This window comes from Patagioenas fasciata, chromosome 10 (genome assembly GCF_037038585.1).
Source record: "Patagioenas fasciata isolate bPatFas1 chromosome 10, bPatFas1.hap1, whole genome shotgun sequence".
NCBI lineage: Eukaryota > Metazoa > Chordata > Aves > Columbiformes > Columbidae > Patagioenas > Patagioenas fasciata.
In genome coordinates this window covers 17495020-17521033 of record NC_092529.1, presented here as the reverse complement: position 1 = coordinate 17521033, position 26014 = coordinate 17495020, and the positions used below count along the sequence as shown (strand labels likewise).

The following is a 26014-nucleotide window of genomic DNA, read 5'->3' as shown; positions in this document are numbered from 1 at the left end:
AAGTCCAATTTCTTTGTAGTTGTAATGTCCACTCTGCTGATCTGTATGTTCTAACTGGCTGTAGCTGTGTGTGTCAAACACATCTCTGAGATTATTCCATTAAAATTCTCCACCAGAGCCTTAGCCTCACCTTCATAGCTGGTGTTCTTTGACTATCATTGTTCCTGCAATTGTGCGACTCACTGGAGGATATAAACGTTTCCTCCTTTTTTCAGATTGAGGCACTCTTGGAGAGGTTTCAACAGATGAGTTTCTAAGGAGCAAGAGTAACTGTGTCACTCTCATACACAACCACCCTCACAGAGGGAAAGGACACTGCTTTGGTTTGACATTAGCCAGCTGATTTGCTGGAAATCAATCAGAAACCCTGCCAGAAACAAAACTTCTGCTGACATAACTCCCTAGAGTCCATGGAGTGATTCCCACTCCATGGTAACATCAGGTTCAGAGCATAAAGCCAAAAGGCGTCAGTACTCCACCTCATGTTGCCTCACACAATTCACCTTGTTGTGCCCCCAGTTGTGTTTGGCTACACATCGTCTTCCAAACCAGTCTGGAACAGGCGAAGAAACTTCTCCCATTGTCTTTTTGTTTCTGACAGCTGAACAATGTCAGTATGAAACACACAGCCTTAGTTTTTTAGTTCTTCCCACCTCTTCTGTCATGCTTCCTTCTATATTACAGCACCTGTTAGCAATCATCATTTTCTCCCTGTGAAGGTATTAAACCTGCTGCAATCCAGTAACTTTTCAATCTTCTGCCTGATAAAACGAGCTGATTGAACTTCTTCAGTTTTGCACCAGAATACATTTGTCTTTATTAATGCAGTTATTTCAAACAGGTTCAGCTTCGTGTGAGTAGGACTGTGTCATGTGACTGCCTTGGGCTTGTCATTAATTAATCCTTTGCCCCACCAGATGACACCATACGTGTTTTTGTCAGGAGAGAGTCTATATTTGCTTTTGGGTCACTGCTGAAAATGTTGCAGTGTCAGGTGCAGAGCTAAGCAGTCTCAAATCCCAGTAGGAATGTGCCATTGACTACCACTTCTTACTGGTGACTCTGGGGAGAGATGTGGTTTTGTGGTAGGCTGGGTAACTGACACTGAGCAGTGCCCACAGAGGCGTATGTTCAAAATTAAATAGCTTGCAAAAAAATAAGACTTAAATCCTCAAATGTATTTAGTAACCAAATATCTAGCTGAATGAATTCTACATTATCTTCCAAGGTAACTTGGAATACCTAGGCTTACCCATATTAAACCCAGAAACTATCTGTATTAGTCCTAAAAAACTCCTCAGCAAGTGAAATCAGTTGTGTCTGGCAAATTTCTTTTCAGAAAGCCACATAAACTCTTGTGATCTGCACTCCAGGAATTCCTTGTTAATCGGATACCATATCAGCTTCTCAGTTACTCACAGAGGATTGAGATCAGCATCACTTGTCCCTAAGTATCTACCATGCTGCCTACACACTCAAAATTGGCACAATACTAGTGCTCTTCTAGAATAACCCAAGTATTCTGCAATACATTTTGAATTACAACTGAGCAGAGATCTATTAACCAGCTGGACAGGACTCTAAACTACCCAGGGTCACAATTAAAAAAAACAAAAAGTTAAATCTCAGTTGATGTTGGTTAGCACCTTCTTTAGTTAACAATTAGTTATAAAGGACCTCCCCACCCTCTTGTGCACCGAAAGGAGAACTGTGATGCAGCTCTGCCTCAGCAGTAAAAATGTCAGTATTTCACACCAATAGTTTGTTTTTTTTTTTTTTTTTTAAAGTATTTCTGTGTATTCTACTTGAACAAGCACATTCATACTGCCTTTAGTCTGGACAAATACAAACTTCTTTACCACTCAGCTGGATTAAGCTTTCTTCCATATAAATTTTCAGTACACTATTCATTCTACTGTATATTTCCTTTTATCCTTTGAATACTGACACAGCATTAGCATCTTTTTGAATTCTCAAGTATTCTGAAATCCATTCAAAAACAGTGGGAGGGAAATCTTCTCAGCTGTTTCTTCTTTTATCTATTTCTCATGTATTGACTTTTGTTTTCTTGTTTCTATACGTTCTTTTCCCTTCAGTCTGTAACCTAGATGGGCTTTCAGCCAAAGTTGTCTTTTTTCTTCACTGTGGCTCTTTGGCCCTACAGAAAATTCTCAAACAATTCTTTAGTCCCATTCACTCTCTTTCCAATCTGAGTGTTTCCTCCTCACAAATTCTAGGACTAATAGAACAGCCTGGATGGAAGATGGCTAGTGATGGTTTACTTAGAGGCATTTAATGCACTTAGCTAAGATAGCTACTCTACAGAAAATAAATAAATAAATAAAACATTATTAATGTTTTATCTTCTTGGCAGTAGCTGTTAGACAATCTGGAGGTAATTACTCAAGAATGTTTATTTCCATAAAGAAAATGGGTATAAACAAAATCTCATGACTACTTTAAATGTAATTTAGTCATCGACTGAAGAACAAGTTGACCTTTGCTATGCAAAATTTTCTATAGCTGCAATCAAACAGTATAGCTACAACTCTGTCTAGAGTGTGCAGGGTGTGTGGGATGTCTTCTCTGCATATTTAAATATTGTCTTTCTTTCATATACTCTGTTTTTTTCTGAGTTTAGTGGCTCAATTTATCTACAGCAACATTTCTCAAAGTATCAGATGGGCCTGTGCTTGGAGGCTCAAATAACTCCCAGGAAAATTAGTTGTATGTGTATACAGAAGAGCTAGTCTTGCTTTTTTTGTTTGCAAATGCTTGTCAATAGCTTTCACAACTAAGTTCAAACACACAAATGACAGAGTTTATTGTTGGATGCATCCCAAACGTAATTAAGTATGTGTTATCATGGGCAAAGGATAAAAAATACCCTGACCCAAAGAGTTCTTCCCCTGTGCTCTCATCTAGGCTATGACAAGTGATTTTACTATGCTTGTAAAAATACTAGGAACTTCTTGGTCTACAGCAAACATTGATTTTCACCTTCATATTCTTCTTTTTAAATTAAGTATTATACTTTGACTTCTACTACCACTATTCAGAGCTTTCAAGATGAAAGACACTGTAGAAATGCAAAGTACTCTATATCTGTCAGTGAGGCCCCACAACACATGAAGTATTGCTGCACAACATGAAAAACGACCAATGTGCAGCAATCAAGGCACTTAAGACTTTCACTTTTGTATTTGCAAGGTTCAACTAGCTTTTACTTCCCTTTCTGCACCACTTCAGCATCTTTTCTTTGGAACTCACCTGGATATCTATCATTTCTTCTGTAACACTCACGTACCTGGTTTTCTCCTTAGCACATGAGAAAAGATGTCATTTCTATGTGTGGGTGTATGTCTGAATGTAATTATGCAAACCTCCATTTTGACTTGGCTCAAATAGGGGCCTTCCTGAAATGTTGGTAGCTGTCAACACTGGTATATGTATTCACTACTTATTTGAGCAGGGCTTAGCCTTAACATATAGTGCTACTTCAATAAACTGCTGCTTTAAACCTGACCTTGTGTAAAATTCTTTAGCATCTGTCAACCTATTTCAAATGTAAGTATCCAGCTGGTCTATGTATCCTAAAAAACATTATGATGGGCTTTATAAGCCTATTTCATGGCCTATATATACAAAAGGGCACAATACCCAGCAGTCATCAACAAGGAGCTCTGATGAACTAGGTTCTACCCCCACTCAAATTAACAAACAAGCTGTCACTGAAACCCCGTGGGATCTAGGTCAGACAACCCATATGCTGCAAGACTGTTAAAACTACAGAAAAATACCCAACTAAATTAAAAACCTGTAAAATACTAAAACCAGATGTATAAATTTCAAATGAGAAAAGCTTATTTTAATTTTATTACAACTTACTTGAAAAAAAAAATCCAAAGAAGTTATAGCAAAAAGCTGCTCAAATGACAAGTTCAAATCCAGAACAGAATGGGAAGTACAGTTTGTCTGGACTTTGCTAAAGCCCCAGACCTTTGCAGTCTTCCATATTCTGTGAGAATCTATTTCTTGCAACAGTCTTAATATCTCATGGAGCATCTAAAGTCTATGACGAGTGATATGCTTGCCTGGCCTAAAGGGAACCTCAAATCAATTCATTGCTTCCTGGTTTGTTAACACAAAAAGAGAAATCAGACCTTCATTTAAAAATAGCAAGCAGCAGCAGACTTTTGTAAAACCATCATGCAGATCTTGACAAAATTAAACGTAATGACTTAATTATATAGCCATCCATTTTTTTTGGTCAGGAAAGGAAAACATAATTACATTCCAATAGTTTTATAAAGGCTGCTACTCTGCATAGAATATGAAAAACAATCCAATGTGCTTTGCTCCAATAGTCTTTTTGGTGCTGCCCAAGAACAGGTGAAGGATGCAAACCCTAAAATAATCACAGGCAATGTCAACATAAGAGAGATTGACTTCATCTTATTTACTATTGTTTTCCATCATGACTTGCACAGAATTGTTTTCCTTTTAAGTGGGTGTAGAAGGCTAAAATCCTAACAGAACATATTTTCTAAATCCAAATAGAACACACTTAAATATATTTGTCATCAAAAATACTAAGCACTAAGCTAATTTTACCAGGAATTCTAATATGTAAAAGCATCTCCCTGTGTAAGACAAAAAATTATGTAGTCTGACGCAACAAGTGAGTGGTACTTTATGGACACATGCTCATGACTGTGAACTACTTTGTTTTCTTACTTAGTGCAAAGACAGTTTATCACATAAGTAATTTAAGGGTGATCAGTCTCTGGAACAGGATCCCCAGGGAAGTGGTCATGGCACCAAGCCTGTCAACATTCAAGGGGCGTCTGGAGGATGCTCTTAGTCGTATAATTTAGTCTACGTAGTCCTGCAAGGAGCAGGGATTTGGATTTGCTTATTCTATGATTTGAGGTAGGAACTACAGGTAGCAACCTACATGCCATGCATGACCAACAGCACAGAGACAATTGATGCCCTAGTGTAAATGATAAATACTACTGGATAAGGTATGAAGATCAAAGAAAATACTTTAAAAGATTACTACAAGCCAATTTTCTATAATTCTTTTTCTTTGGGTTAGAAAGGTAACTCTGTGCTTTGGGCAAGTCCTTCCCTTTAAGCTCAGGGCAAAACATAGGCAAATGAAACAGCTCTGCATTCAGTAAATAGGTGCTGGAAAAGAAAACGAAATATCTGTCTCAGATTGAAATAAGCAAATTCAAGACACAAACGATTTCTGGCTTCCACAGTGTAGAAGCCTGCTGAAGGATATGTATAGAGTAGGAGAAAACACATCCAATCCTGAGGCTAAGGACGGATAGTTACAGCTTCCATGCTACAGCAACTGAATGACTCTGCCTGTAGTCCCAGATGCTTGCAAAAATAAGCAAAGCAAGCTAAAGCATTACCCTAAGGGGTGAGGGGGAATATCAAAGGCTTCCACTTTAGAAACCTAAATCTTACATTCATAGTATTTTGTTGCATTTAATGTCAGCTATACTTGAAGAAAAAACAGCTACTAAATTCTTTCAGCAACTATTTGCATTGACTGAACTAAGCTTCTATGGTATCATGTGTTTATATCTTTCTCTCACGGAATAAGTGTCACCTTTGCAGTCCTTAAGCAAGTTTAAAACAATGCCTAACTTTTATTATCAACTCTATGCAAAAACATTTCTGTTGTTTGATGTGTCACCTAAAGATACACAAGACACTTCTGATTTGACAAGAAAACTACTTAACGAATTACACAACATAGTTTGGGGTTTTTTTCATGCTTATTATTTTCATTCCTTGTAATTCAGGAACAAAATCATTGTTAAATAAGATGTTCTCAGAACAGATAATAGGTTTAAAAAAAACGACGAGTTTACGTTTAAAATCAAATATCTCTGAATGGTAAATTCAAAATTTGATTTTGAAGCTCTTGTTTCATATTAAATTTGTAATGGTTGCAATTTTGTGAGAAAAAGAATGGAAACAGAAGGCTCTTGCTTATGAATTAATGTAATGAGGGATCTGGTAACTTCTAGACTTTTCCTTGAAACAAACAAGCAAATAAAAATACCCAACTTGTTTAAATTAACAACAAGAGCAGCAGCCTCTCCAGGGAACAGACTGCTCAGGGAAGAGGTTGCTGGTGTCAAAGGAAGACGGCTAAGCCAGAGTTTCTCAGCTGCTAGTAAGACAGAGAAAAATGGTGAAAGTGAGGTGCAGACTGAACCACAGGGAAGCAAGTTTTATACAACCTCAGAATGTTTGGTCAATTTGCTTGCTTTAATTTCAAATGAATTGTACTGCTAAAAGCACAAGGATGGCAATGTTGAGCTCTGTGAGGATTTCAACATCTACCGAGGAAGGCGATGGACTAAGGCAATTGTACCGCATTTTTCCTTCATCAGATAGGTGATGTAGCTCAGACCCTGTGTCCTGTGCAGCTTGTTCTGCTCTCCCAACTCTGATGTATTTGGGGTTACAAAACACAAAACTGAATAGACACAGGGCACCATTATAGTACTGATGCTCAGCATAAGAGACCACTAGGCACATAAACCAGTGAAACATTCATCTAGAGAACAACTCTCAAAATCAGATATCCCAGCACTATCTGCATGCCAAGTCCTAGGGCTGCATTTATTATCTAGCGACTTCTTACTCAAGTTTAAAGACAACTGGAAGGGTTAATACCATAAATTTTAGTTTCTCAGCTTATGATGTTTTCATAATAATTTTAAAGGAGAATTCTTGTGTGCAAAAATTAGGAAGTTTTGTTGGCACAGGCACGAAATGGACAAGTACATATATTAAGAGGATTAATTACACCTAGACTTATGCACAGGCTCATTATCATCAATGCACAGAGATGTTTCCAAAATTAACAAAAGGAAGGATTACGCTTTTGAGGCAGTGGGAAGTCAAACAATCAAGGAGACTAAACTTCTCAAACAATCTTAATGAACCATGAGTGAGCAGGAGATTGCTTACCTTCCACGCATGAGGGCTGAGCCCTTGTCGTGCCAGCCACCTGCCCTGGGAAACAGGAGCACTTGACTGTTTGCGATCGTTCTTCAATCCGGTTCTTATTGCAGCAACGATGCACTGCCACAACTTCACATGTCCCTTGTTTGACTTGGTGCTGGCCTAATAATTGCAGAGATAAGCAGCAAAGAGCAAAACAAAACATCAGTGCGTAAAGAAAAAGCCAGTTCATACAGTCCTACAAGATACTGAATATCTCAAATGTTAGTTTAAACCCCAGGAAGATGAAGGGGCAAACTATCTTGTAGGATCTGACTTATTCACCAAGTTTATCCTATTCTTACTAATAAAGATTAGTTCAACAAGTCAAATTTTCAATTTATTTTTCCTGGCTTTTATATAGGGAGAAAGGGAGATTGGAGTAGCCAATTAGATGGATTAGACAAAGAGACGTGCAGAGACAGACCACACTCCTCCTTCCTTTGGCTTCCTGTCTTGCATTAGATTTTACATTTAATTCTTTCCCTTCACAAATGGACATGATGGACAGGATAATATTTAATGCAAGAGAAACTTATTTTAAATAGTAGGGAAACTTTCTAACATAAAAACATGTAAGCACTGGTTGCTATACCTATCACTGCAGGTATACTAAGAAAAAATAGACTGAAAAGCTGTCTTAGTGAAGTTTTATCAAAAGAACCCCAAAATCAAACCAAACTATCTGCATTTCTTGAGTTCCTTACCAGTTCATTTTGAAGAAACCTGTGATAAAAATTACATTCTATTGTTCCTCAATAGAGGAACAATATTGTTCTCAAGTTCCTTTCCTCACAATTCACTGTCCCGTTTATCTGAGTTTATTTTGCCCTTCCTCTCCCTCCCTCGCTCCTGCCTTCACACCTTAGTTCCACTGCTCTTTGCACCTGAACCTTTTCTTCCTTTGCCAAACTTATTCTCTGTGCTGCCTAAAACCCTTTCTCAGCAACCTCGCTTCACAAAACCCCTCTCCTGTTTGCATAAATCATTTCTGCATCCTCACTTGCCTGAATAGCCTTCAAGTGTTTCATCTTGCATTTGTCTCATCTTATTTAGAGTAGAGCCTTGGATGGCTCTTATCTATGTTTGTAAAGCACCTTGTAAATTAATAGCACTAGAGAACAGGGTGGGTGTTTTTAATAAGTGAGCTAGACAAAGAAACAATGCTGAGAATAATAAAAATATTCACCATCAAAGCAGAACAGCTCCTTCTATGACAATAGAACACAGTACAGATATTGGCGTATATGTGGGTAATATCAAAAGGTACAGCTGACTAAAGAAGGGAAAGCAAAAAGGAGATCACTCATCAGACAATCCCCCAAGATTCTCCTGTTTTATGCTCACTTGATGCTTGCCCTGTTTTGTTTGGGATCTTTTGGGGGTTGTTTGGTTTTGTTGTTGTCGTTGAGTGGGTGGTGGGGTTTTTTTATGTTTGTTTGTTTTCTGTGTGTTTGCTTGTTTTCTCCCATTACCTGTTAATAATACCAGACATGGGATTTTGAAAGAGAGAACATCTTGGTCTGATGCAATATAGCCAGGCTTACATCCTTATAGATTAAAACATACTGAGCAATTAAGATCACTGTATTTTTTGGCAGAAATATTTATGAGTTAATTAAGTGGGATATCTTAACCTTCAAAAGAGTTAACAATGCAACCTAGGCTTTTAAGTGGATTCAAAAAAAAGGAGAGTATTCAAATATATGTATATGTGTGTATATATATATATATATAACTTTTCAAAAGGTTGGATTGGCAATGTTCTTTTGCTCTGTGTGGTTTGGTTTCATGAGTATTTCAAGCACTGACTTTTGTTGCCAAATTTTTACTCACAACAGCCTCAATGGACAAGAAATTATGTATATGCAATCTTGGAAAGGAAATTTAGTCTTCTATTTGTGTACTCAACATGTAAAGAGAAATTAAATACAGAGAGGTGGTTTGGGGCTTTTTTCTGATGAAAAAGCTACACTGTACTTTTAAGGAAAGTATGCTACAGCATAAAAATGCATAATGTATTTTACAGAAAGTTGGAAAAATGCTCAAGACAGCATAAAGGTATCTTACATAGCTACTGTAATAAGTTTATTGACAGATTGTGAATTTTCATGCGAGTACCTAATATCCATATCATAATAAACATGAAAAAATGAAAACAGCTACCAACTTGTATGCCAGTAGCTTCTCTGTTAGTCAATCTGGAGAATAAATACACAAAGAGATAAATGAAATTGGCCATGCCACCTCATTCGAAAGTATTTTTCTATACCTCTCATGACAATGTTTAGGGATAATAAGCAGATGGCCAGGGGTTCTGACAGAAAAGCTTTTGTAAAATTAGGTTGTTAAATTAAGAGAGTATATTGATTTATTAGATCTACAGCCCATGTCAAAACCCTCTGAGTAAACAGGGAAATTTTCCATTGGTTTCCTACAGTGGTGGTCCTGCATTCGCTGGAGTCAACAACAAAATTCAGGAGAGCCAGGTCACAGTCCGCACTGTCTCCTGAGGAGGAGATTTTATAAGGGAGGGACAAAAAGCAAAAACTTGGATCCGCTCAGGCCACATACTTGAGTTTGGTATGTATCTTATATGAAAGACCAAGCAGCAAGGTCTTTTTTTTAATTAAAGCCATTATTCACCAGACATCAGATGCCAAGATAAGAGTAGAAGCCATTTTTTCAGAAGGTACATCATAAGGATGGACTAGATCCAGCTCCAACAATCAATATGTAGCTGAAAGAATGTCTATTTTCCAGCTCAAATCCTGTTTCCTTTAGGTGAACAGTCCTGTTAAGTCAATACCAAAATAAATCAAACAGGTTGGCCCTGAGCATGCAGCCCAAAAAACCTGGGGCGACTTTCAATTATCTTGTTTGAATTCTAAAGCAGTGACACTGCTCGCCTGAAGTGCCAGGAGTCAACAGGCACACAGATGTTTGCAGAAGGCAAATTTAAGTCACCTCATGAATGCATCCTCTGATTTAGTAGCTGTTTTACTGTACACTTATTCATGCTCCACAGCTACACAGGCAAGTAAGAGGAGATGTCCCCTCTCCGTCTGCTGATAGGGGTAGGACACTAAGGCTGGAAAGTGTTGCTACCATGTGAAGGCAGACAGCGCTCTCCTCCCATCCCTCATGCACAGCTCTTACCAAGTTGAACAGTGAGAGGTACTAAAAAGCCAGAGCCATCTGCATGCATCATTTGCATTAATTGGATTGCCCTTGTAATAGTCTTTCTCCTCCTATGTAGTCACATCTATATTTCCTCCTGCTTGTTCATGCACATCTTAACACTTTTTATTCTGTTGAACACCATACGCATTTCTTCTTAATATTCAGACACATCTGTGAACAGGTGCTGAATAAATGTTAAGTGTTAACACGCTCGCTTTCTATCCCATTTTTGTCGGTGTTCAGCAATCTAGAGGACAAGCACTCAGTTTGCAGAGTGGCTTTCAGATTTAAGGAAACTCACAGAATATCTCAAAACCTAACCATCAACTCAGTCTCTTCCTAGATCTACCGAAACCTGTTGTATCTACATTCAGGCACTCAAAAGCAGCACGAATGAAGAATATAACAATACTTTCCTGCACATTTTAATCTCCATCTTGTGCTAGATAAACCTTCATCTCAGGTTTAAAGTACATTTAAGGTACAGCTGAGAGCATAATGATAGAAAAACCTCACTAACAGTCTTAAAATATTTTATAATCAAGAGATTCTCAGGAAGCCAAGCCATTAGACGAGCAGGGACTGAAGAATTTCTAAGGCATGAGGATCACAGTAAGTGAATTCTATGTCAGACATGTCAGGAGATCCATTTTAGGGAGAAATGCAATGAGAGAGAGGGAGAAAGCCAGGCTCTGGAGGGCAAAGCCCCTTTGGGCTCACTTCTAAAAAGCCCATAAATTCATATCTCTTCACCTGTGAGCCTATTCAGATCTGAAACCTAAGGGCTGTCAATATTTGCAGTTAAAATTCTGTTACATCTTCACATTTAAATAAGAAATCTCTCCAAGGACAGGTACATTTTATCAGGAACAGTACCAGAGAATGGCTCCTGTGGCGGAACACCTCCCGCAGGCTGAAGAGGGGACGTCTGCCAGCCCAGCACTGTGTGGGACAGAGGATGAATGTTGAAAAGACGGGGCTCTGTGCTACCTCTGATCAGGAGTTTGGCATTTGTGTTGCTCTCCAGATCCCGATTTCTTTACAGCTTAGCTTCCCTAGAAATACTAATGCTGTTCAAGTTCACTAAGGACACTTTCTCTGTCTCTCCATACAGGGTACAGACCTACGAGGATAGGGCTCGCTAATGGAAACAATCTCCAGCACCTACCCTGCTACAAATTTTGCTGCCTTTCGTAATGAGACACGTACAGGTAATAACAACCTTCAGGTGCCCACCGCCAGAATGTCTCCTAATGGCCTCATGGACTGGCTACATGAAGGGTCTGTGACCCTTTGTTACCTGTGGGCTTTCCAGCCCAGAAGATGGTAGAGTGTGTGGAACTGTCAGGCAGCCCTTACAGTTTTCAGAGAAGGCAGTCATCATCTCTGAACAACAAGTACAAACTAGAAAGTTATTAGGTTTGCACATTACAAGCCAACACAAGTGTTGTGAGTAGAGTTGACTGAACTGTTTATTCTCAATTTAATACATTTTTTTCAACTAACATATTTGACAAGACCTTATTTTCACTTTCTTCATAGAAGTCAGGGGGTAGATATGCAATTAATGCTTCTAAGACTCTTTGAAATTCTCAAATGAAAAGAGAGAAATACAATTATTGTTAATAAAATATCAAACATCATAGTGATGTGCTTCAAAACTACAAGGAAAATATCAAAGAAAGAAGGCGGCGTTCAGAAGGTTGCTAGCCAATTCTGTTCACATCCATTTCATCTCTGTGACTAATTCTAATCACTTCCAAGGAGTACTCTTTCGATACAATATACATGCAGGCAGCACGCCTTTATCAGAAATCCTGAATAACCTCCTCTTTTTCTAATGTCTTAGCTAAGAAACATATGGAAAAGACACATTTAAGAGGAGTTTCTATCTCTGATTCATAAGCTGCCCTCTTTGATGAAGAAAGCAACTAGTACTGCAGAGAACAGCACAACTAGACAGTAGGACAGTGTGACCCCGGCTCAGCACATTCTTCAGTAAGCCTCAAAACGAGAAAGCTTGGCCCGAACAAAATCAACTACATCATTTATTTAAAAGGTAAGAGGATGTCTGTCAACAAAGAGATGAATAGTTATGGAACCTAATACTGCAGACAAGAGTAAGAGAAACAAGTTTAGAAGTCAGCACGGATGCTGTTTGGAAGAGGAAAGCACTATAAAAACCTTGGTGCCACTTCATCATCTGTTCCACCTTCAGCTCACACTGGCACTTGCTTACAAATGTATGAACCCACAGAAGCACACACCAAGAGGCAAATATTCATAGAAAAATATATATATTAAAGGAAATAACATTTGCTATTTTTCACACTTTTTATCAAACATATTTATGAGAACATTTCCAGCTTATGGGATGTTTTTTGGGGGGAAAGGGAAGAAAGGTGATTTCTAAAGATGACAACTCTTTTCAGGAGAAGAAGCTAAAAGTCACCTGGAATGTAAAATTAGCACACTAGTTTCTAGGCTGAAAATTTCACCAGAGCTTTTCTCTACTACCTTTCCATCACCCACTGGATTTTTTCATAATAATTTCAGATTCATGTCAAAAGGGCTTGACTTAGATGCTCTCCTTCCTGAAGGATCTACAGTATTTATATACATATACTCTCATAAATTGTCTCTGCATGCACAAATCAGTCCAGTTTCACCTTTTCATTTGTTGGCAGTAAGGGACTTTTCAGACATAGAATTGCCACAAAAGGCAACTTCAAAATAGACAAAATATAGCTTCCCATAATCACCTGCCCATGATAATAGGCAAAGTAAGATGGAGCACGCACACAAAAAAGGGAGCGAGGAATCCAGTTTGCCGTCCATTACTCTCACATTCCTCAAATACATAGTGGTTTTGTGATTACTAGAGCTAACATCAGTAACAAAGCTAGAACACAAAAACATAGCGATCACTCAGATGAAGGAACTGATGTTGCCGCTCACAACATGTGCAGGTTTCCAACCAAAGAGTTTGTCACGACCCATAAAATTGCAGCCTTGGTTCCAGCCACAATATCTGAGCTTCATCAGTTGGGGAAGGCAGTAGTATGACATGTGCAAAAATCACAATCAGCATTTTAACCGGATAACCAAGGAACCAGCACTGAACCACTTCAACTTGTTTTGAGTATGAAGTGACACTCGAAGAAAACAACAACTCTCAAAACAAGCAAGTAATTTGAGAGGAAACTTAGGGGTACAGTAAATCTAGATGTGTGTTTGAAAAAAAAAAATAAAAGGTGAGTGACCTCAAATCCTGAAAATGAGACCCAAAAAGTTAATGAAATCAAAAGCATAACCTTTCAGTGCAGGTAGAAGAACATGCTGACACAGCTGGAGTGAATCATGTAATACAGTGAATTCTTTGACCAGTGTCATAGGTCACATCCATATGGAGATTAAAGTTCCCAGAAATAAGTAGCATAGGTGACCTTAGATCAGACACAAGCACTGAGACTTCTCCAAGGAACGAAGCATTACATTTGAGTGGTCGATAAATTAAAATAGCTGAGACAATAGTAAGTGCTGTAAATGGGGGAGGTAGGATGGAAAAGTTGCTGCAAACGAAAAGGTGGATGAAGAGTGACCTGGAAGCAAAAACAAATTAAAACCTGAGCCTCCCGACCTGCTGAGGTGCTATGCTGAAGTTAATCAGTAAGGACTGCCTTTCTGCCAAGCAGTAACATTCATCCTGGTTCAAGCACACACATCAGTTGTACAGATGAAATCTAAAGCATAAAACTTCATAAAGTACCTTGGAGTAAAGTACTGCTAATCATTTCCTGGGGGAAACGTTCTACTGTGTGGCTATTTCAGGTGAGGCAGAGAAGAAAATACAAGGGAGCAATTCGGTTTTCCATCATATCATGTAGCAAATGAGCAGCATTGTGCTCTGTAATATAGAAGTATTTCCCACATGTCCCATTAACATTCACTCTCACTATTACATGCAGGCCACTCTTTTCCTCTCATTTGTTCTTTCCTTCACAAATTTATCATAACAGAAAAGGAAAAAGAATGAAACTAGTTCCCTAGAGAGATTTCTGCTTGCCTGAAGAAAGCAGGTACACATACATCTGTATAGGTCAGGCTTCTGGTTATTCACCACTTTGTAAGAAAAATCAAATTTTCTGCCCCAATCGTGAGGGCTGGTGACCTCTAAAAACAAGGTCACTCTTGCCATAGGAAAGTAAAAGTATCATATCTGGGACTGCAAACTGGGAAGGATCATCCCATCCACATTCATAACTAGCTCTTCATAGATGGCAGAACCAAACCATCAGCAGTGCAGATAAACACTGGAGCCCAGGTAAGCCCAGGTAAACTCGCTGTCCCCAGCATCCCGCTGCTGTTTGCAGCTGCTCACCATTTCCAAATTCAGTACTGTACTCATACAATTTATTACTTCTCATTCCTGGCATGCCAGAAGTGCCTTTAATATTTATCCTAAACTTTGGGAAAGAAAAACTTGTGTCCTTCCAAGCATTCCTCCATCACCTGAAATATCAAATGACCATTCAGGGCTTAGCTGTGTAAAACAAACGTTTATAATCTAGGTATTTTTAACCCAGTTCAAGGTCATTCATCAGACAAGTATGAAATTTATTTAGAGGATATGGAAGAGCAATTGTCAGCTTAGTCATCAGGCTCTACAGCTTAAGCAAATAGCAATTGCCAAAAAACAAAGTAGAAGTCTGGGAAATAAGCATTTTCTTCATTTAAAGTGAAAACTGAATCTTCACTCTCATGTCCAAGTAAAAGTGAGGAGGGCAACTAAGGGAACTTGCAGTCTGCTCCATTTCAATATTCAAAAAAGCTCAAATTTAGAAGGTACGAAGAACTTCTGTTTCTCTGGTTATTTTTACAATGTAAAGATGTGTTTCCCTCCTTTAATGAAATTACTTTTATGGGACACTGAAGCAATAGGACTGTGCCTGAATTTAGCAGCTAAAGGTAGGCAAATGGATAATTATTCATTAGTTAACCCTCATTTGAGAATCTGCACATAAAAGGTCCAGACATAACTGTTATTATTAAACAGCATAGTTTACAACAGCTTTTCTAGTTGTCCCTGTCTGACAGTCTGACTTTGGTAGTGAATCTCTATTACTTGCTCTCTGTTTATTAAGATCATGCAGCAGAATTTGTTGCTACTAGAAGAACTGTCTTTTGGGGGGAAAAAAAAAAAAAAAAAGAGACCAGTGGATAAAACTGAATTTGAACGATACATTTCATTGCTGAATTGAGATGAAATTTTCATGCGATAGTCAAATCAGGTAAATGGAATTTTGAGGAACGCTACAAGCAATCAGATCAGTTAATGCACTGGGCACCGGGCCATCAGCTCCTCAGCTGGTCTTTAATCTCTGGAAAGGCCCCTATGTCTTGATCACCGCTGATTAATTATTTTCAGTTTGCCTCGTTTTATATCAGATTTTATGTAGCTGTAACGGTAATCTTGGGTTTATTCCGGTGGAATGGACAAAGAAAGCATCACAGCAGTCCAAGTGTAAGATCCAGCTGCCAGTTAAGCAATAACAGGTCATAAAACTAAATTGCACAAATGTATTTTTAATTCTGAGTGGCATTAGGACTTCTAAATGGTTTCAGCATGTGCAGATTGTATCCAACCTGGCTGAACAGCTAATTGAACTTAAGGTATTTTAACTATTATAGCTGTAAGCGCAAAGCATAAGTCTCTTTTCCAGAATGCCAATAGACTTCTTTTGTCAGTATTATTGAACTATTTTTTTTCTTATATAGAAAAAATATCCCTGCAGAGTGCCCACCATCTTATGCTACACCATAACAGCGAAAGAGACAACAATATAAATTATAGTTACAATTGAATAAAATGATAATCAGATTCTGATAACAATTTTCCCATAGGGCCACACTATAATTCATGACTCTGACTTACACTGCTTACAATAGAACAATAATTTAAAGGATTAGAATTCAGTAGTTTTGAGGGTCTGCACATTTCCTGTCTCATGCTGATGACTGTTTTTCAAAGCTTCGCCATTAATACTTCTTTTCTTTTCAAGGTTCTGCAGATCTCTTGGGCCTCTCAACTTTTACTTTTCATCTTCTTTACCTAAGAATAAAGGTGCAAATCTCAAGTTTTGACATCTCAGTTGCAGGATGTAACCCAAGAAAATCCCAGAGAAGTGCCGTTTGGAGACACAAATCCGGAGACTGCCCAATCACTAGGTGCATGCACAAATGGGTGCTGCCACAACATATATCCTATACTGATCTTCCACCATATTTCCTACATGTTATTTATATTATTAACCCTATAATCATGTGCAGCAAATGCCTTTTTTGCAGTCAGTATACTGCTTGTTCTATCCAAATTTGACTTTTGTCATTTGGCAACTAGCAACAATGATGAAATTTCACCAGGCTAATAATGTGAGTTGCTATGAAAAGGGTTATCATAAGAATCAGTAAAAATATACTGTTAACAGACCCTTCTCCAAAATGGAGGAACTAGATGTTAAGAAATTTTTTCCCTGTTCCACAGGTTCCCTTCCAAGCATCCAAGAACTTCTTGCAAACTTATTAAAATGGACAGTCCTTTATAATTATTAGGTAGATTTTCAATTTTAATTAAGACATCCAGCTTAAAATGAAAAATTAAAATATAACTTTAAAATGGTATAGAAGCCACTGTATCCTGTAACCTGTACAACAGGAATAGACTGGAGAGTAACATCAAAAGTCTCCATCCACACCATGTCTTAGCTTTGACAGAAAGAAACTACAACTCTGGGAGAAAGTCTGACAGTGTAATCCTTGAATCATATTCAAGTCTCATTGTCATCACTCAAAGGACTAAGGCGGCTCTTGAATCTTGAAGATTATTGTTTTTGGAAGGGTTTTTTCTACCATGAGATGGAAATTTGCTCCTTGATAATTGAACCCATTTATTTTGTGATGTAGCAGCTGCAATAACAGCACTTTCCTACATCTATAGGTAGCAAGACAGTCACTGACTTAGTCGCAGGACACTTGACAAAGCATATTTGGATTGGAGGCTCAAAGGAGGTAGAATTGAAGGAGAAGTCTCAGATTTCCAATGGCCTGTAGTGTCCAGTTCTTATGATGGCAATGGAATCTATTTGAAATCAATGGAAATGAGATGTTGAAATAGCAGGAAGATACCTGGATATCTTTCTAGATCTTGGAAAAAAAAAAACTGGTCAGCCAGAAAAGGGGAAATAGTGCATTCACTACAGAAGAGAGGGGCTGCCCTTTTTAGCAGGAACACTTGTCACAATTTGGTAAGTTACACAAACAAGGTAGTGAAATGCTCTTTTTAAAGTATCCCAGCTAGATTGTCAGATTTGACAAACTTTTATTCTTATCAGAAAGCAACAGGCTTCCTCACCTGTTGAATTTTCCCTTGGCCCTAATGAGACTATCAGCAAACACAGAGATGAATTAGAACAGTCATTAAGGAGGCAGAGCATAAAACTGAGCTCAGGAAAGGTCAGAGCAATGAGAGTAAATGAAGAAGAGCACGTGCCCTGTCACAACCACTGCAGATGTGAAGGAAACAACCAGGGGAGAGAAGCAGATGTTCCTGTTAAAACTGTGCAAATTTGGTGGCTACTGTCAAGGATAATGGAGCAGTTATAGGTGGCAGGAGAGGGGATGCCATTAACTTCCACAATGCTGGTGAGACTCCCCCAAGAGCCATCGACTTTAACAGCAATGCTCCACTGTCACCCCTGTCTGAATAAGATTAAAGGTGACCTGGTAGAGTCGTCATTAGTTCCACTATACTTCCACAAAGATGGTACTTTAATTAAAACAGTTAGATTTTTCCTCTTAGAGTGTGTACTAAGAAACTTTTAAAATGTTTCTTCTGATCTTATTCTCCCAAAAAAAAATGTCAAATCAACAGTTATACCATTTCTTTTTACCTTTAAAATCTGTGTTGACTTCACCTCATTAGAAAACAGTTTCCGCTCATGTCATTGGTATTTCTTGATATCAGAACATGCCTTGACTCAGGATGATAACAAACGTCACACACCCACAGTCCCTCTGGTACTTCCTTTAACTCAGTCTCCCACCAGAAACAAGGTGGGAAGGGCCAACAGGCATTGCCCACAATGTTCTACAAAGCAGATTCCTTTGCAAGACCCTTTGCTTGAAGGTCCTGAGAAGCCAAGAAAAGGTCATTTTAATCCTGTGGTGAATCACAACAGTAGGAATCAGAGACAACTGCCTCAGTGCTACTGTCAATAATGAGCAGCGAAGTCCTTCATAGTCTACACAACACACTTGCCCACTGGCTGGATTAGCCATGGAGAAAGACTTCTCCATTCACATCTGCTCAACTCCTGTTATTTTCAGAGCTTCCTGGGAGATTGTGTGTGGTTGGAATGCCTCCCTCACGCTGTTCAAACAGCCTCCCCCCTTGAACATGGACCACTCTGCTGCCTTGCTGCCCAGCAGGTACTTCTCAGCAGCAGCAAAACTGGCCAGAATCACAATTCTCTTACCCAGTTGACTCAGTGCAAGGAAACAGCAAAAACTCTGTCTCCTGCAAGACAAAGACACAGTCAGAAAGAAAAACACAGCCACAGCAATTTTTCTTAGGTGGCCATGAACTTTCTAACAACCCTGAGATCTCCAACTAATTTCACATTAACCACCTGTCTGATGGCATCTCCACAGACTACCAAGCAGATCTGGATTAGAAACAATGACCTTGAGGTGAAAGGCTCTGTATCTCATTACTAATCCGTTGAGGCTTCCTATTCTCATGTGATTGCATCTTGTGATTATTTACAAGCGCCTCTTTTGAGAACAAGAAATTACAAGACTATCTTTATAGTGACGATACACCTTTGGAGCAAGCAGACCAAATCATTTGAGACTAAACAATATAATTAACACATTTTTTTTCTGCACTATCACTTCCATGAAGAGAACTCAATTGTCAGCAAACGAACAGTTCCAGCTAGTCCAGTTTAATTCTTCCTTGGCAAACAGAACATTTAAGGAAAATAATTCACATGCTTAAGTGCCACACTGTAACTTTTTAGTGAAATAGTCTGAATTTTACAATATAAGAAAAACTACATTTTTGCCTTGATAAAAATCTGAGGTTTGCTTTTAAAAATATTACGAACTTTTAGTCAACAGGCATGACATTATTCAGCATAAATGTGATGACAAATAAACAGCTTTTCAAAAGTCGTTTTGTCACTCTATATATGATTTAGTACCTGCAAGCTTCCTGTTTAAATACTTCTAACCAAGTCATTTACATTTTACTTATGTATTACATATAAAATGAGGGGAAATTTTGACTGAAATCTCCAAGAAGCTGCTCCTGAGAAGGTAAAAACAGCTGTTCAGTAGGTAAGGCAAAATTTCCTTTTATTTTTGGGCAAAGGTTAATGGAGACTCAAAGGGGGTGGAAGATGTAAAAGATTCTAGTACAAATTTGTTATTGGGTTTAAAAGAATAAAATAGGGTAAAACATCCATTCTGCTGTAAATCACTGGCTGTGATAAGGAAGGCTGCATCTAGGATTAATATTTTTATTCATTCCGAAATTTGTGGCAGATGGCCTAAGGTTATCATAAATATGTACACGTTAGAAGTGGCCTTAGCTGAGAAGATATCTGTCTTCAACAACATAACCCCAAAAGAGTTCACTTATAAACGGGAAAGCAGGTTTTCTACTACCAAGTTCCAAGTATTCTGTGCTCTGAGAAGCTGAAAACTAATGATCTATCTCTAATCACAACAACTTGAAACTACATAGCAAGCTTGATAATCAACATATTTAAAAGTTAAGCTTGTGACATATAGGATATCCCTAACTCCACGCTACACAAAGTGTTGGTTTACAAGGCACAGCACCAGAGAAACTTAGACCTTTGGATATGACCTTCAAGAACACTTGGCATTTCACTTAAAATATCCTATTTTTAGTGAAGGAAATCTGGCATGCAAGTTCACTAAAAAAACAGGGAAGCACCAGAACATACATCTGTTCCCAGTACTTACATGGGGTGGCTAAATAACACACTTCAACATCACCTTTTCCTTGGGCATTCTTTTAGCTCTAATACATTCTGAGGACAAGGCCTGAACAACCAAACAATCACAATGATGTAGGCAAAGGTGATTCCCTCAAGTACCATGGCAACTCCAAGGAAGTTCACATCCATGAAGAGAGTCCCTGAGCCATGCGTTCTGCGCTGGCCAGGGGTGGAAAAAGTGTGATAGGTGTCACAAGGACTTCTCTGCTACCTCTCCACAGAGCCCACTCGGGCCACAGCACAGTGCTTTGGTGATCCCAGCTGGCAGCTGATTCCCAGCAGAAAAGCTTGGAGAGATTTTCAAGCACAGCTTCCTAACTGATTGCAACAGTTAGGCACCTGAAGGACTGAATTGCTGCATTTAGTATAAATTTCACTCTCTTCCTTGGCTTCAGGTGTAAGTATCTTAAATATCAAGTACCTTAAATATCAATAATAAAAATCTCAGACCACCAACGCCCTCTTGTCAGCTACAAAAGATGCCCTTTTCCCCACCTCTTGAAATTATTCAGACTGTGAGCTGGAGTGGATGCGTTTCCAAGGTGCCCTGGCCTCACATTCATTCTGTAACACAGGCGAGGCATTGAACACTGAGTGGCCGCCTATAGGTATCTTTCACAAAGAAATTAACAATAGGGTGTGTCAAAAAAGAACTCAGCTACCCTCCTACTGTGAACTATTGCATTTTTCGGTTTGTACTCATTAAATTTTGCTAACTATTAGACATGAAGTCAGACATGTTATTTGGCAACAAACTTGACAGCTACTTTCAACGGACTAGAAAAAAACAGCATCCTCTATCTCCTGCAGGAATGTGTTTTGCACTCTGAAATTTAAAGGTGCAGCCTCTTGAAAACTCATGTCTCCTTTTTTTATTTATTTAAAATCATTGACATATTATCAGGAACTTGGGTAATACATTGTTATTGAAAAAAAAAAAAAAAGAAAAACACAAAACTGAAAACTGGTAAGAGAGAATAGATTTCTACCTATTTTAATGTTCCTTTCAGTTTAAACCAGAGGGATTTTTTGTTTTAAATGAACTTTTTACATGCCAATCAAATGTCAGTAAAAAAATCCAGCAGAGAGGAGGAAAAGTCTGTTAATCTGGACCCCAGGAGGCATGAAAATACTACAATGAAAAGAACACCAAACTTATTTGTGCATGAAGTATCTTGTCAAAATTGGGACTACCTTTTTAAAAATTATTTCTCACATGTTCTTCCTCCTGTTAGTGAGAACAGTGTTAGGACTGATCAGGGTTCGCTGCTTAAAGAACAGGTACATTTCAGATGAGAAATGATGGCAATTGCTGGGATGAATAGAGCCTGTATGAAAAATTTGAGATGCCTCCACTCCACCACATTATCCTTTGTTGTTTTTTTGAAGTAATTTTAAGCATTTGGAAAGATGTGGATTATTAGATACTTTATGTTTTAAGGCATGCAGACAATTTATGGAGGCTTCCTGTTGGAAATGGAAAACATCTTTCTTTGCAGGATTCTGTAAATGGCTTGCCCTTCACACTACAAAGCCAATGCTTTTAGCGAAGCTGAACAGGGACTCCTTCTTGCACCTGCCACCTCAGAATGTGGAACAACACAGAAAGTCCTGAATTAAAATCTTTATAGAACCTGTAGCAAGGAGTGACCAGTCTCCAACTTCAGTCTGGCTTCTTTTAGCAAGCAATCAGTCCTTGGGTGTAAAAGTAAATACGATGTGGCTTATGCCTTATCTTCATCAGTACTGAACCAAGACAGGTAATTAGGCAAAATGAGAAGGGACTCAGTGAAACAATTTGTTATTTGTTTGTTATACAGTATCATCTGATAGAGACTCCACAGAAACAAAATCCCTTCCTGCAGGTCTTTGCTTTGCTCATGACTCATTACCCTAGAGACAAGAGATACCACTGATGCTATTGTAATCCACTAAGCTGCCTTTGCTCAGCTATATAGCAAGTCTTATAAAACTCCAGTGCATACAAAGCAAAATCTTCTCTCTCCTGGCAAGACTTTGAACTTGAAGGTTTGAATTTATAACAAGTCAGTCTATGGCAAAATGATTAGTCATAATAGGAGTGCAGGATAATGCCTTATTTTTTCAAATTTTAGGTTTTGCTGTACTGTGTTAGTGCACATCCAGCAGCCCTTGTCACCAATAATTACTATCCCACAGCAACTACACAAAAATACTTGCCAATTAACTAATTTCATTTTGACAGTTTTGGAAACAGAAGGGGAGAAATATTGACGTCTCCAAGCCACAGTCAGCAGCTGACATACATCTTCTTTCTATCCGAAGGAGCTGCTGTCAAACAAATTGCTTAAAAAGGTATTTGAGGTGGTTCTATATAATCCAGCAGGGATGCACGGCAGAGCCTTCTGCAAGTATTAATTCCTGGGGTACTATTAAACCAGTGCAAATGAAAAATACCCCTTGGTGGTAAGGAATGACAACTTGAGAAAAGTACTATTCATAAATGGCCAGTATTTTAAATGCTAAAAGAATTTTGAGAATAGCAATTGCCTCTAAAAAACAAAGCAAATCTTGACTTTTTCAGCAATATGCACTAAATATTTAATAAGGGATCCTGGAGCTCAGAAAGGTTTAAGACACTGAGTTAGGATATTGAACTAATAAGCTCCTCCAGTAAGTCTCTAAATAAGTATAGTTAAACACTACCTAGTTTATTTTAATTATTTAACACAGAGACTGAAGGAGGTTAAAGTGACCCAGCAGACTTGTTTATGTTGAAAACTATTGCCTCTCCTTACTCAAAAATCTGCATGCTGAGCTGCATCATAGCACAAAGTTACAGGGGAGCAATAAGGAACAGAGGTTTACAGCTGCTTTCTAGTGTCCAAATGACAGCATTTATACCAGGGCAGCGACTGCATAAAGGCACAGGTAATAAAAAAGTCAGACCCACTGACTTTGTTGGCATCAATGGAAAAACAGATCCATGTAAGTCAGTTGCATAGTTGACAACACCCTTGATGATGGGCTATTTTGCTGGTTTCCAAAATTTAATTTTAGGAATATAAAAACCCCCATCATTTACCATTCAAGTCACAAATCTTAGGTGCTATTTGTTCTTCTCACTCTTCAGACCATGGATGACATGTCACACTAATATTCAGCCTTTTCCTCCAGCTAAGACAGTGGAGAAAACAGCCTTCACTAAGCCACTGAAAACAAGGAAAAAGAAGTCAAACCGCTTTAAAACGTAAGGATAGTTTCTAAACAAAAGGAGGAGAAACTCACTTTTGCAATCTCCCACATCCAATCAAAAAGAGAGAAATGAGGGAAAGGTAACCATTCGTGGTCCCACCAGGGGAGTGGGAAATAATCCAGTTTTAAGCAATACTAGCTAAGGCCCAGTCTATTCATCTGGATATCTCTACCTCAAAAAGACTAGAAGCATAAGTAAAAAAGGGTTTGAGCTTCATTTTTAACTGAGTGTCTGGTTTATCAAAAGAAATCTTATTTAAAACCATTTGTTTTTATTGGTCTTCAGGAATGCAAGCACAAGAAAAGGCTTGCATTCCTTGTCATACATGGAATGCAAAAACAGAAGTCTTACGCGCAGCATAATGTGCCAACAAAAATGTGGTTTAGTTCTGCAAGACCTGACTATTTCAGAGCAATGTTCAGAGTCATCATTTCTACAAACTAGTGTTTATATAACAAATGTTGTTAAAGACTAAGGAAAGAACCACTGAGAGCAGAAGTCATGGGACCCTCTGAGGATCAGCTGGCAACAGGAACATTGGCGTTCACTGCGCTGATGGCATTAGATGTATTCAGACGGGAACAAAGAATGGAGATTTTGCATATGTGTTTCTTAGAAACAAAGAACCTGCTGCGCTAGAGCAATGGTATCAGCAGATCCATGCACAAACGCAGCTCTGCATTGCTCTACCACTATAAATCTACTGACATAAAACTGCAGAATCCTGCCCAAAGGTATGATATGAACATCGTTATTTCAGCTTCTCAAGAGGCCATCACTGCGGCCTCAGCCCATTGCCATTCGGTCTCTCCCACCACCACCATCACCTCATTTATGGTTACAAACAAGGATGACTGTCCTTTGTTTCTGGGTGCTCTGCCTGACTGAAAGCGGTGGCTTTTTCAAACATTTCCTGAGATCTAGATGCCTAAATTCTACAGCTAATTGATTTCTAACATTTAAATAAGTTGGGGGTTGTGTTTTGGTGCTTTGCCTTCTAGAAAAACAAAACTCTGTGAAAATTACTGATCTCAGAGTAAAACCAACCTGATTATCAAACAAAGTTGAAGTAAAAGGATTCCAAAACCTCCAAATAACATCAACATCATCTTCAATTACCTAAAAATCTCAGTACTGGGGAAATCAGTGGGGCAGAAACAAAGAGCGAAGCTCATCTGTTTAAAAATAATTAGTGATTCAAACGTTTTATCTGAGAATGAACCCGGGAGGTACCAGAGTCTTTTTTACCCCCCAGTCCTGAATAAAAATAGCACACTTAAGTCTTAGTTTTGTTGGCTTATCTTTCCTTTCCTGCCGGATTTTCATTACTTCTTTTCTTTAAAGCTCTCCCAAGACTCAGTTATGTGCCTGGAGAGATTTTAAAGAGAAAGAGCTTACTTGGCTGGCATCTCTTTCCAGCCTCTGTTAGCTCTAATTACAAGGTAAGGATTAAAAAGACAAATTAGTTTTATCATTGCATCTTTGGCATTTTGGAAAGGAAAAAACAAAAACACAAACCAAAAGTCAGTGGAGCTTCCAACCTCAGGTAAAATGTTGAAGTCAGCAGCTTGTACTTGGGTGGGGTGGGAAGGAAGAAAAGATGAAATCCATTTTACAAAAATATTTCACTACAAAGCTCACATGCCCCGTGGCAGTCTTGCTTGAGTACAAAGTTGTGCAGCATGCAGGTGACATAATTAGGTCACTGGGGGCAAGGCTTCTTAGAACTATTACATAAAGAAATCCATAAAAGTTCACAAATTAGGCTTCCTCCAGGTTTCAAGGAGGTTCAAAACAGTGACCCTGCGAGCAACTTGGAGTAAGCCCTTCCTGGTAACACACAATATTGCAGTTATACGATCTGGCTAACTTAACAGTTAGTTTCCATCATTATTCCGTTCTCAGATTGCAATTATTTATGGGATCCTGCTAAATACATTTTACAACTTTGGCAATTAATATGAAACAAGATTGAAGAGATTCAACAGGCAAGCCGCTACTGGTATTTCCTTGTCATTTCAGGACAAGGAGTGGCATTGCTCATACAATAAGAGTCAGCCTTTGCAAATGGGATTTTTGGAAGTGTCTAAAAAGTGACCCAGGGGCAAACAATGACCTTTCCTGCTCAGAATTTGTTGCTAGTACTCAAATGGATGATATCTAATAATTAACATCTAATGCAACAGAAATTGAGAGTAAATTGCACACTCACATGCATGAACAGCAATGGTTGTGCTGGGAGGAGTGATCCCACTGGCACAGCAGCTACAGCTCGCAGTCATAAGGAGCTGCCACATATGCACATATTTACCAGATTTTTCGAGATAATGCAATGCCTGCTCCTCTGTCAGCCCAGGCCACACAGAATGGCCCCACAGGCAATCTTACATCTGGTTCATTTCACAGTGGCAATGCCATGAAAACCAGCATTCAAATCATCACCATCTTCTCAAATGAAAAGGGTTTTCTG

General features: G+C 38.6%; 1 protein-coding gene across 4 annotated transcripts in view; it reads right to left on the bottom strand.

Moving 5' to 3' along the window:
• Positions 1–26014, bottom strand: part of TAFA4 (TAFA chemokine like family member 4) — a 78940-nt gene that overhangs the window by 8478 nt on the left and 44448 nt on the right. For all 4 annotated transcript variants that reach the window (XM_071813245.1, XM_065845837.2, XM_071813246.1 and 1 more), the window contains exon 4: positions 7006–7161. In XM_071813245.1, the coding sequence (XP_071669346.1) occupies positions 7006–7161 (156 nt within the window). The remainder of the gene's footprint in view (positions 1–7005; positions 7162–26014) is intronic.